The sequence below is a fragment of the Sarcophilus harrisii genome, chromosome 2 (assembly GCF_902635505.1).
Source record: "Sarcophilus harrisii chromosome 2, mSarHar1.11, whole genome shotgun sequence".
In the NCBI taxonomy this organism is placed as follows: Eukaryota; Metazoa; Chordata; class Mammalia; order Dasyuromorphia; family Dasyuridae; genus Sarcophilus; species Sarcophilus harrisii.
The window spans coordinates 280,175,048-280,188,783 of NC_045427.1; the positions used below are offsets into that span (position 1 = coordinate 280,175,048).

General features: G+C 37.1%; 1 protein-coding gene across 4 annotated transcripts in view; it reads right to left on the reverse strand.

Annotated features, from left to right (window-relative positions):
* The window catches only part of CATSPERB (cation channel sperm associated auxiliary subunit beta), a 164,436-nt gene that overhangs the window by 10,760 nt on the left and 139,940 nt on the right, over nucleotides 1-13,736 (reverse strand). For all 4 annotated transcript variants that reach the window (XM_031952284.1, XM_031952286.1, XM_031952283.1 and 1 more), the window contains 2 exons: nucleotides 4,499-4,637; nucleotides 1,344-1,444 (listed from right to left, as the gene is read on the reverse strand). In XM_031952284.1, the coding sequence (XP_031808144.1) occupies nucleotides 1,344-1,444; nucleotides 4,499-4,637 (240 nt within the window). The remainder of the gene's footprint in view (nucleotides 1-1,343; nucleotides 1,445-4,498; nucleotides 4,638-13,736) is intronic.

Below are 13,736 nucleotides of genomic sequence, written 5' to 3' on the forward strand. Positions count from 1 at the left end.
CTAAATTGTTCTCCAATATTAAAATGAGATAATGGTTATAAAGCTTTTTGAGAACTTTACAATGCAATATAAATTTCTGGTACATATTTAATAACTTTTATACAGAACTAATAACTTCTTTTTTATGTGAAATTATGCAAAATATATTTCCTAAAGACATGTCATCAAAAAGCTAAAATAATTTTAAACAAGAAAAGTATACTTAAATTTGCATTCAGAATTCATCAGTTCTCTCCTTGGAGGTATGGAGGATTTTTTTCATTGTGAATCCTTTGCAGTTGTCTTTGATAACTGTTTTGATCAAAGTAGCCAAGTCTTTCCCCATTGATCTTCATTATAACATTACTGTTACTGTGCACAATGATCCCCCATTTCTCACTTTAATTTGCATCAGTTTTAAACAATTATTCTTAATAATGGTTTTAAAGTATCAGGAAATGGCAAGGAAGAGGACTTGACTGCCAGTCATGAAGCATGAGAAAAGTCATCGATAACAATGAAAAGAGAAAGGGAAATTGTGGCAATTTCAGAAAAAAAAAGTCTTGGTTGTTTCATGAAGAAAAGGGAAATTAAATAGAGAATGAATTATTAATGACAGAGAACAATTTATTTTTTCTTTTTAACTTTTTTTGGGGGGAGGGCCTTAAGATTCAGAAAATTTTAAGAGAAATAAAAATGGGACTGCTTTTTTTTTTGTCTTTTTACTTCGTTTTTTTCTCTCTTTCCTCTTTTTCTTTCTTTTTTCCCTCTTGCTCACTATTTCCCTTCCCTTCTTCCCTCTTCCTTTCTGTTTTCCTTTCTGTCTTCTTTCCTTACTTCCTCCTTTCTTTCTTACCTTCTCCTGCTTTCTCTCATCTTTCTTTCTTTCATTTAAAATGGTTTTTAAGGATAAGTGTAGCTATCTCATCAAAGAAGTTTTATGACTATTCACAGGGCTTATCCCAATACTGATTGACAAAGAAGGTGTGATTTTTTATTTTTTATAAATGAATAAAAAATAAAATCTTATCTCATATTAGGCAACTTGATGGCCATTGGCTACCAATTCAGAATATTTGTAGAGAAATTAATATGGTTACTTGAATAACTTTAACCCTACCACAGATCAGAACTTCAAAATTCAAATGATATACCAGCCTCAGCTCCCTATCAAGACACAAGGCATGTTTCACCACACTAAGTCCCTTACTGTTCATATTTGAGGGATTCAAGAGCATAGGCTAATTTTCAGTGGGTCTCTGATAACTTCTCCTGGAGATAACTATACAAAGTGATGGTGGTCCATATGAAGATATACACATTGGAGTTGACAATTTCCTTTGAGTAAAAAAATATGAACTTACAGTTATGCTTAGGTTGAGGTTCTTTGGATTATATACAGGAAGAAAAATCTTATTTTCTACATATTTCTTCAGTTTCATCATGGTTTCTGGAACATGTTGTTCTATAATATACAAAACATTTTTCATTCATATATTTTCCCATAAAAACAAATTGATGCTTATGTTCTATAAGAGTTCACATGTATATAAAGTAAAAAAGTACTTTCCATGCAAGAGAAGTTGTTTTCAAGTTACAGATAAGTGAGTGTGGTCAATGAGTTAAAAGTTTATACAGTTACAAAGTCACACAGTATTATTAATTCAGTGCTCTATTTCAAAAAATTGCAGATTGAATAGATCTAATGACTAGCCTGAAAATATGAACAAGTATCTATAATGTCTTTGTGAGGAAATATGTTCCAAGTCTCAACCAACCGATTCATGAATGATCAAAATTAAGGTCTCTTGCACTTGTGTTCAAAGATGGCTAAACTATCACTTCTAAATCTGAGAAGTAGAAGATATAGCATATTAAAATTCAAAGAATAGGGCTATAAACTAACAAGAATAATGAGAGTAACACAAGATTATCTTTAAGTATCATGAAATCATAAAATTGCAGGAAATTTAAGAATCTGTTCTCTTACCCCACCAATTTACAAATGAGGAAACTAAATCATGGAGAAGAACTGTGAATTGCAAATATATTTACATAAATGCCAGCTATAAAATTGCCATATTTTATTTTCTATAAGAATTCTGATTTCTACTCATGTATACTAGTACTGTACTAATACCTTCAAGTGCCACTGCATTATAATCTTATATCTGATAGAATTTGGGAAAGTTATCTAAAGTAAGCAAGATAATGTGGAATATCCCAGCACTAAAGCAAAACTACTCCAGTAAATATTTAGGGAAAACATGAGAACAAGTAATGATTCAGAAATCCAAATAGAAACCATAGTCCAAGATCATAAATTCAGGCCACAAACATGTTAGGCTGGCTTTTCCATCACTTTTTTTTTCCTTTCTTTTTTTAAATTATTTTTTTTAAACCTAAAGACAAAATAAGAAAAAAAAAAACCCACAGGGGAAGAATGTTGTCATGAGAACATAAGAGAATATAAAATATAAAATAATAGATTTTTATTTTAAGAAAAACTATAATACTACACATTGTGCTTAGAGCTGTTCATCTTTTTCTTTTTTTGCTTTTTTGCAGGTTTTCCTTGATTTTTCTGCTGTGCACTTTTTACTTTATTCTTTTTTATTTATTTTCCTTTTCCCAGACAGCTACAATTAAGCATGGATATGTTTAAATATACATACATACACATGTGAATATCTACAATTACAAACATAAATATACACATGCATTCATATAATTTATATAAGGTTGTACTATCTTTGTCCTCCATTTCCTTCCTAAGGTGGATCACATCATCACATCATACTCAGCTCTATCCCAATATTTTTTGAACTACCTAAATATTAATGACAATTTTAGACATATGATTTACATTTTGATGTATAAAACATTAACACTGGGGCAGCCAGGTGGCACAGTGGATAGAGCGCCAGCCCTGAAGTCAGGAGGTCTGGAGTTCAAATCTGACCTCAGACACAACACTTCCTGGCTGTGTGACCCTGGACAAGTCACTTAACCCCAATTGCCGCAGCAGCTAAACAAACAAACAAACAAAAAAGAACCAAAAAATAAATAAATAAAATATTAACACTGTGTCCTTATTGAGCCCCTAGAAGTTAGTTCCTGATATTTACCTTATATTTCTCGTAGATTTTATATGTCAAGTTTTCTGTCAAGTTCAAGTCATTTTGTGATAAAATCCCGGAAGTCTGGCTATTCATTGAAATGTCAGATTATTTTTTTTTCCCCACTGAGGAATATGTTTAACTCTGGTTGGTATATTTTTTTGGCTGGAATTCTAGTATTTAGCTATTTAATATAAAATTTTCATGACCTATAGTCTTTTAATATAGTCATTGCTAGGTCTTGTGTGATTTTAATAGTGGTTCCACCATATTCGAAATCTATTTCTCTTGTGTTCTCAGGTTTTTAGATAGTATGATTCTTTTAATTTCTTCTAATATTGTTACTTCACCTTGCTCAATTTTTTTGTTGATTTGATTTTTCTGTTTTTTAATCAAAAAAAGATTTATCATTCTATCCATCTTTTTTTAAAGAGCCAGATTTTAATTGCACATTCCTATAAATTTTCTTTTTCATATTCATTTTTTTTCTCTACTTGAATAGCTCTTCTTTTGTGCTTACTTTAGATTTGGCTTTCTAATTTTAATTGCATGTTTAATTCATTAATCTTCCCTTTTTAATTCTATTAATGTATATTTTAGAGTTTTTGTTTTCCCTCAAAGGAATGTTTTATATTCATCTCAGAAAATTTCCTATTCTTTTTTATATTATCATTATCTTTTTCTCCTCCTCCTTTTCCTCCTTTTCCTCTTCTTCCTCTTCTATTTGTGTTCCCTGCACTGATTGTTATTTTTATTGTTATTGTATGTGATGGACATATGATGGAAAAATGCTATCCATTTCCAGAGAGAACTAATAAACTCTAAATACAAACTGAAGTATACTTTTCTTATTATTTTTTCTTGATTTTTTGGAAATATGGTTAATATGGAAATATGCTTTATATGATTTTATATATACTGCTTGCTTCCTCAGTGAGTGTTAGAGAGGGAGAAGTTTTGGAACTCAACATTTTTAAAAAAGGCTAAAAATAAATAACATATTTTTAATTAAAATAAAAAAAGTGATCTTATGTAGCAGACTGCATCTGAACTAAATTTTGAAAGAATTTAGGGAGTGAGTCTACCATGCCAAGGCTGGATAAGAGTTACATTTCTGTCATGGGAGAGCACTAAATATATGCTCATGACACCAAGAAAGTAGTCTTCAAATTTTGTGGGGCTGAAATCCTGAAATGTTTTTAAGTAATAGAATCCACTTCTGAATTACTGATAGAACAAGGTATGTAGAAGACAAGCATAAACATGCTGGCCTTTCCTAACTATTTTCTCTTATAGATCCATAAAGATTCCCTTATAGACCTCCATTTGTAACCTACTGGTCTAAATGATTCGATATTTTATGATCAAGTGGAAATTGTCCAGAAATAAGTGAGTCTTACTGATTTTCCAGTTTCCTCTTTGATTCACTTCAGTTACAGTAACCAAAAATGGAGGTTCCATCTTGAGTTCTTTATGATCTTCACTGAGGATGTTCAAAGAGATGGGATATTGGCTAACTGGAAACTTATACCGAGGGACCTAAAATAAACATTAAAGGATGGATGTTTAATCTAGATAACAATCACTCATATTCCTTTAAAATAATGGTAGCTACATTTGTACTATTTAAGTACCAAAGAATCACAGTCAGGGTTATACATTATGCTATAATACTAAAATAATATATAGTTAGTAAAGCTATATTTTAGTTCTAGGGATACCTCTTATTTGGCATTGCAATGTATTGTAGGTAGAGATAAGGATTTTGGAAAACATTTTTAAAGTATATCAAAAAGTCCCTTAATCTAACTCTGACCAAGTAATAATATTACTTGGCATATACCCTTCTACTGGTCAGAGAGAAGGGAAAGATCCAAATATATTAAAAATTCTATACCAGTATTTCTTGTTGCAGCAAAGAATTGGAAACAAAAGTAAGTGTCTATCATTTGGGTTATGATTAAATAAGTTATGGTTATTAATGGAATAAAATTGCACCAGGAAAAAAAAAAGCAAATGATGAATTCAAGGAAGCATGGAAAGACATATGTGAACTGATGCAGAGTGAAATGAGCAGAACTTAGAGAACAATTCACATGATAAAGAATGAAAAGTCAGAAAGATTTTAGAATTCTCTTCCTAAATCAGGTTATAAGAAATGACAAGCTTAATGATTTTCCAAAAACATGGAAAGACTTGCATGAAATAATGAAGGGAAATCATTCACAATTTTAAAGATTAATACCTCCTAACATCTTGGCAGAGATATGATAGACTAAAGAAATTCTAAAACATGATCAGTTTTGCTTGTTTTTTTTTTTTTGCTTATTTAAAAATTTTCTATTTTATTATTTTGTGTTATGTTTTATTGATTTATCATAATGGAAGACTTCTGGAGGGGAAGTCATGACTAGTGATAGATATGCAAAAAACTGAAAAAAATAATGTTTGGGGCAATTGTACCTACCCAAACTGACTACTCAGGAGTCACTCCAAATGATGTTCAAAAAGAATTTATTAGAATCTCGAGAAGTGGACCGTCCTGGCCTGTGGGCCCAAAAGGACAGCAAGGATACCCACAGGAAAAGAGTCATTCACTTGAAGATGCTTACAACTTTTATACATTTCAGATAAAGAACCCCCAAAATCCCACCCTCTATAGGTTGTGATTGGTTACATAAACCTTTATCTCCCTATTTGGTCAGTGGAATGCAGTGAAAAAAGGCAATATACAGCTTTGGCCACTTAATTCCTTCTTTGGACAATGGAATGCAGTCCAGGTCTCATCTAAAATCACGTGACTGGGGCCTATAGGCCTGATCTACTTTAGTTAACAGTCTCTGATCAATATGTGCTTAATCTGTAAGTTCTTCACCTTTCCACACAATCCCCACTGTTATTCATAAATATATATGTATATATATATATTTCCTCATGAAGAACTAACATTGTGGTCAAATTTGATTAACATTTCTACACATTGCTTATTAATCTCTTTATCAGGGTCCTCCCCTGCTACCGCCTCCCATCCCTCCTTTTGTAAAATCATCATTTTAATGGCATCCTCTGTCTGTAAGATTCTTGACAATGATCTCCGAACTATTTTTGTTACCAATATAATCATACAGAGCAAACATAGTGGCAATAGGATGATTCCACTTATAGCTACTAACCCATATCCCAACAGTTGTTTCCCCCAGCTTCCACCAAACCATGATCACCAGCCAGTACCAAAGGGAGATTTCCAAACCTGCACGGGTACATGTGCAATCTTATGGATGTTCTTTGTGATTTCCTTAATAATTTGCCCATTATCATCAATCTGCATACAGCAGGTGGACAAATTCAATTTCCCACAGACCTCTCCTTCTTCTGCTAGCAAATAGTCTAAGTAAGACTAGCCAATGTTGTAACATTGCTTCCCTTGTTTGAATTGCCTGATCAGCCAGTAAGTCTAAGGCTTGAGCGGTTTGGTTGGCTATCTCTAGGATTGCCTGTAGCCTAATCAACCGATTTAACACATATATCAGCATTCAGTACCCCCAACTACCATCCTGGGCCCATGTTGTCGGTCCATACTCTTTTATAATTCTCTCCAGAGGCCAGGCATCTCCCTATCCATTAGCATCATTTGTCTGGGTCAAAGAAGTATCAATGTGGATTAGGGAGCGGTCAGCACTTCATGTTTCCCTTTCCAAATCTTCGTATAACCATATTCCCAATTGCCTGCCAACGCTTGATGAAAGAAAAATTTAGGTCTAATTATACCTATATAACAAACCCCAGTCCAATTTTGGGGTAAATGGGTATAAGCCCTCTCACCACAGATCCAATAATGCCCCTTCAGGGCAGGATTATCATCATACCAAAATATAGCAGGTCCACTTGAAGGTGGAAAATACCTGACATTCCAGGGACCTAAGGGCCCTCCTCCTGTATTAGAATTACATCTCCAAAGATGACTTTCAACTATCCATTGGCAGGTGCAACCATTTTCCCAGTTAGCGCCTGATGGCTCCAGAAATTATTAAACATTTTCCTAACAGGGCCTTCTCTACTCTCCCACTTCCATTCCATCAAAGTTTAAGTTGAACCTGGTGCTGTGCTATTCAAGGTTATACATGTCCATATCTGGGGTCCCTCTGGATCAGCATTTAAACAGGCAGGTGGCATTTTCCTCACATACCCCTCACTACTATTAGAACGTTGGATACAGCAAACTACTGATCCATCATAACTGGTTTGATTCCATCTATTCACATACCTACTGCAGTCTATGGCAGTTCCCTTTTCTGGCCTGTGAATAAATATCCATGTACATTCACTTTCTCCCACCCATGGCCCTGTACCAGTCTGATTCAGGTAATATCTCCCTAACATTGTATTGGTCAGAGTCCAGTGGTGCTTTTCTTCTGCTGACCAGAGACCTGTTTCATTGTGTATTATTGACATGTTGCTCAAGATCCAGGCTGGAGACAAGGGAATAGGAACCCAGGGCCACTGTGGAAGTTGATCAGGTCCCCTACATATCTCCATCAGTCAGTCAATCTAAAGCTAGTGGCTATTGTTTGGATCAGGGTTTGAAAGGTATTTTCATACCCCACTGCTCTGGAAGTACCAGTACAAAAGGAGTACCCACATAGAATTACACATACATATAGAGGGTGCAGTCCCCAACCCTTTGGGTTTGGTTCACACCCCATTCTTCCTGATAGGATATAATACCCCTAATCCTAACAATACAGTTCAACAAAATGTAATATCTAGTACAAACAAGAAAAATCCCAAGAGAGTTCCCCAAATGAGATAAGTCAAAAAGATTTTACATGCACAATTCATCAGTCTTTGCTAAGTTTCCTGTAATTTCATCTCTCAATGTTTCTGGATCAGTCTCTACTGCCCACTTCTTTGGTGCATCCATGGGACCTTTGACTCAAGTATGATGTGTCCAATCTCTCTCTTTGGTGTGTATTGCCATATCTGAAGTCAACAGGATCTGGAACAGTCCTTCCCAGCTCAGGGTCAACTTGCCCTCCTTCCACGTCCAAACCAGGACCCAGTCTTTAAGCTAGAACTTATGCACTATGAATCCTAAGGGAGGAGTCTGAGCAATAAGCCCTTTTGGTTGTAAAGTTTTCAGATGTTACAGTAAAGACAGAACATATTCCTTTAAAAACAAATCCTTGGTCTCAAATATTGGATCCAAGGAAGAATTTTGAATCCCTTTTTTGGATAAGGGTAACCATACAATAATTCATAAAGTGATAAACCCATATCCCTTCAGGGTTTTGTTCTATTCTTAATAAGGCAAGGGGAAGGCACTTGGTCCAGGGCAATTGTGTCTCTAATGCCAATTTAGTTACTTGCTGTTTAATTTCCTTATTCATTCTTTCCACTTTACCTGATGAGGGTGGATGCCTTGGGGTATGTAAGTCCTATGATATTTCTAGAGTTTGGGCCACAGATAGGAGGATCTTAGCTGTGAAACAGGTGCCTTGGTCCGAATCTACCTGCTCCACCATCCCATATCTCAGAATGATATGCTCAAGGAAGACTTTTACGACTGCTGAGGCAGTTGCCCAGGCAAGGGGGAGAGGCCTCCACCCATGAGGTCAGATGGTCCACTACGACCAACAGGTATTTGAGACGCCCCACTGATGGCAGCTCGGTAAAGTCCACCTGAATGCTTTGGAAAGGCCTGATACCAGGGGCCTTCCTCCCTTTTGGACTTGTCATTGGGCCGCCCTATTCATCCTCTGGCAAACAGGACACCCGCTGACCAGTTGCCTGCTATTGTGTACAGGCCGGAGCCACAAACTTAGCACTGCATCACACAGGTCTTGGACACCCCAATGATTGCCCTGATGTAAATGTTGGAGTATAAGTCTCATACCTGCTGTGGTCAGTACCTCTCTGCCATCAGGGAGAAGTCAATGCCCCTCTTTATCTTCCTGAGCACCAAGGCTTTGGATTTCCTGCTTCTCTTCTGGGGTAAGGGAAGGTGGAGGCATTAGAGGCAGAAATGCCAGAATTAGCACCATCATTTCCTCCATACTTACAGATTCCTCTTCTCCAGCCCATTTTTGCCTCCTCATCTGCAAAGCAGTTTCCCCTTGTCTCAAATGAATCTCCTCTTTGGTGACCCTGTGCATCAATCACTGCAATGTTCTTAGGTAACATAAGATTAGTCAAAATTTTAGTGACCAATGGCCCTGTAAGTGTGCCAATCCCTTACCTTTACTGTTTCCATTCTTTCCCTCAAATAATTTACAGGATCTAATTTCTTTTTTTCCTTCACTTATACAATGAACTAAATGTTTTACCTCACATTTCACAAATTGCAATTGGTCTTGAGAAATTCTCAGTCCCTGTGCTCCTAAATAATTTAACAAACTTATAGTGACTTGGATAAGGTCACTCTTTTCCCTTCCCGCTACAAGAAGATCATCTATATATTATAAGACTTTTAACAGTAAGAAATTTGTCCCAGAATGTTCACACAGTTTTTACATACCCAAGTAGATATTTCATAAATTGAATATTTTACCAATCATTTTGCTTTTAAAATACCCAATACACAGAAAAAATCCCAAACTACATATTGTCCATAACAAAAACTTTTTCAAAAGGACAAAGGCAAAAACTATTATCCTTGGAGTCCCTTTAAATAATTGGCATCAATACAGTCAATTAAAACTTCCTATTTTCACATAAAAGAATCTGAAAAGTTCTTAAAAACATAAATTAAACTTTTTGAAATAACCCTTTCAAACGATAGATTGCATTTATGATCATTTCCTTAAACAAGAAAACCATTATGTTTCAAAGAAACAAATATTCAGTCAATTAACCAAGCCACTACAGAAAATGATTGAATGCACTTGGTGGGGGGGGAAGGAAGGAGAGGATTCCATGTGGCCACCCTTCCCCCACTCCTGCACTCCTGGACAAAGGATTCCCTTCTGTTTCTCCACTCAATTTCCTACTCAGGAATCCTTCTCAAGATTTAGGCAATCAGTTTATTTCCTTTCATTTTCCAACTGATTCCTTCTTGATATCATTCAGACTCTCAATTTGCTCCTACAGATCAATCCTTCAGTCTCCTGCATTCTTCTTTCCAGTTCCCTTCAGAACTTTTAAGATTCACAATATAATGAATAGCTAGAAAAACCCCATAAAGCATAACTTACAATGTTAACCAATTACCCAGTATGTTTCCTTGTTTTCCACATGTCCAACATTCTAAATTTGGATTCCTCAATGCACCCTTCCCTTTATTATTTCTTGCAGACTCCCAGCCCCTCCTGGGTCCCTTATATTCCTTTTTAGCAGCATCTGAGTTATGGATCTGCTGAATCATGATCCTATTTCTCTCTCTTTCTCTCATATTACTCTGCTTTTCCCATTCCCTTCTCTGCCTCTCTTTTTCCTTAGCCCGGTCCTCATCTCTCCTTACATAAACCTTAGTAGCTTCCTCCAATAAAGTTTCCAAAGAAGACTGCATCTACCCTTCAATCTTCTGTAACTTCTTATTTATATCCAGCCAGGAATTAGATACAAATTGCACCTTTAACATCTTTTCATTCTCTGGGCTATCAGGATCTGTTCCTGAATATTTTCTTATTCCTTCTCTAATTCTTTCTAAATACTGCGCTGGTGACTCATGCTTTTCTTGGGTGATAGCTAAGGCCTTGTTTATATTTTGCCTCTTTGGGAAGGCATGCCTCACCCCCACAACTATTAACTTCCTCAGATCTTGCATATTCTGTTTATGCTCCTGGATTATTATCATCCCACTCTGGGTCATTCACAGGATACTTCTGTTCAGCTGGGATGGCCCCATCATTCAGGGGTGGGTGCCTACTTTCCCATTCCCACATGGCTTCTGCCCAAATTGAGCAGTGCTCTTCAGGAGTAAACAATATTGATAATACATGCATTAATTCCCCCCTAGTATATAAGCTGGGACCCAGGAATTGATCTAATTGTTTTGATGCCCCAACTGAGTCCTCCATAACAGAAACTAATTCTTTTTTAAATGCCCTGACCTCACTTCTTGATAGGAGTGCATTCACATATCCAATGCCCCCTTGAGCCCCACCTAATGGGACTTCCCTAAGGGGGAACATATCAGCATTCCCAGCTGGGAGGGGGACCTCTCTACATATATCCCCCACCGAACTCCGTGTCTTTCTTGGGAGTGATCCTGCCTCCTCCCTAAAGGGGAGGCTCTGAATATCCTTCTGTACTTGGTGCAATTCCCTGGAAATAGAAGCATAAGGTCCTTCTCTAGTCTGCTCTCTGGGAGCTTCAGCCATGAACTGGGCCTCAACTGGCTGAGGGGGCAGAGCTTCTAAAGGGTCCCAATCCTGCTTCTCTTCCTTTACTACTTTCTCTTTAGCCCCTGGCTCTTTTTCTGTTTCTGCTGACTCTGGTTTTGGGGGCTGGTTCAAAAAGACTTTAGCAGACCCATCAAGCCAGAGATTAGCATAAGCAGATTCCTCTGGGTTAAAAGGGTCTTTACCATTCACATACAAATTCAATTGTTGACATACCCAATCCTAGGAGGAACCAAAACTCGGCCAAACCAGTTCCCCAACCAATATTTTGGCCGCTCCAGACAAAGCAGCAATATTTAATGATCTTTCTTTTGTCCTTTCCTTTGTATCTGGGAAGTTCCTCCCAGTCCTTAAGTCGACTTCCTAATGGGCTGTCAACTGGAATTCCCTGACTAAGGTCCTGACACTCACTTTTGGACTGTGATTTACCCATCTCACTTAGTTCCCCAAATTAAGTTCAGCAGTTTCTCGGCAGCCTCCCTTGGTAGTTCTTTACCACTGGGGCCTGTCACAGTCCAGCACTCAACAAAATTTAGTGAGGGCTATTCCCTCGGGCTCCCTAAAACCCAGCCAATAAGATCCCCAAACTATTCTAAGAGCTTACCGAACCACATGGTGCGGATTCTAAACTGCACCGGCCAGTCAAGACATTTGTTTCTTCCAAAGTATTGGTTTCTGTACATCACTGAGTCCCCCTGCTTTGGTCTGTTGTCTGATAGGGAGGGAGGACGCACACGCTTGAGTCGGAGACCACTGGAAAAATTCCTCCGTGGGCGCACGCCTCCGCTCAAGGTGTGCATCCATCTCCCCAAAAGACACCAATCCCAGATGAGCCCCCAAAACTGTTTGGGGCAATTGTACCTACCCAAACTGACTACTCAGGAATCACTCCAAATGATGTACAGAAAGAATTTATTAGAATCTTGAGAAGTGGACTGTCCTGGCCTGTGGGCCCGAAAGGACAGCAAGGATACCCACAGGAGGAGAGTCATTCACTTGAAAATGCTTACAACTTTTATACATTTCAGACAAAGAATCCCCCAAATCCCACCCTCTATAGGTTGTGATTGGTTACATAAACCTTTATCTCCCTATTTGGTCAGTGGAATGCAGTGAAAAAGGTGATATACAGCTTCGGCCACTCAATTCCTTCTTTGGACAATGGAAAGCAGTCCAGGTCTCATCTAAAATCACGTGACTGGGGCCTATAGGCCTGATCTACTTTAGTTAACAGTCTCTGATCAATATGTGCTTAATCTGTAAGTTCTTCACTTTTCCACATACTAATAAAATTAATTTTGTTAATGTGTTATTAATATTAATTCTTCCATGTTGTTAAGTTTTCTATTCACTTATGACCACAATTTAGGGTCTTCTTCACTTCAACTTCTCATTCTCTCATCTACTCTTCCCCATGTCTAACCTATTACCAAGTTCTGTCATTTATCTTCACGACAAATGCATGCTCCCTTCCTTCATCTGTTACTCCCATCAATCTAGAGCAGGCCTGCATCACTTCACATCTAAACTCTTGGAATAGCCTTCTGGTTATTTCCCCTGCTTCAAATATCTTCCCATTCAAATCCACCCTCCATTTAGTTGTCAAATTGCTTTTTTCAAAGTCCAGGTCTGACCATGTCACCTCTTCTACTCCCTGCAATTCTGCCCTTTGTAATAAAATTGCACTGCCTCTGTATTGCCTCCAGGATCAAATATAAACTTATTTGATCTTCAAAATCCCTCATAATTTAACTCCCTTTTACCTTTCTCATCTTTGTCTTATTCCTTTCTATATACATTTTGTGTTCCAGTGATTCTAGCTTTTTTGCTCTTTTTTTTTCTTGAAAGACTCCCCATCTTTCATATCTGTGCATTTTCATTAGCTATACCCCATTCCTGGAATTATATTTCTCTTCATCTCTATCTTCTTCCTTCCCTGGCTTCCTGACTTCTTTCAAGTTACAGCTAAAATTCCATCCTTAACACCTTTTATTGCCCATATCTAATCTGTTACCAAGGAAAGAAGGAACAAAGAAAAGAATAAAAGGAGGAGGAAAGGGAAGGAGAAAGGGAGAAAGGATAGAAAGAGGGAGGAAAGATGAGAGAAAAGAAAGGAAGGAGAGAGGAAAAGAAGAAAGAAAGGAGGGAAGGAAGGAATAGATTTTCCCATTGATAAAAGAGCCCCTTTTTGTTCCCTCTTGACAAGAGTAACATTGTTTTAGAATAAGCTTCCATTTTAGGGTAAATGAGCAGTTAATTCACCTCCTTAGGTTTTTGTTTTCCAGTTCTTAATGTATAA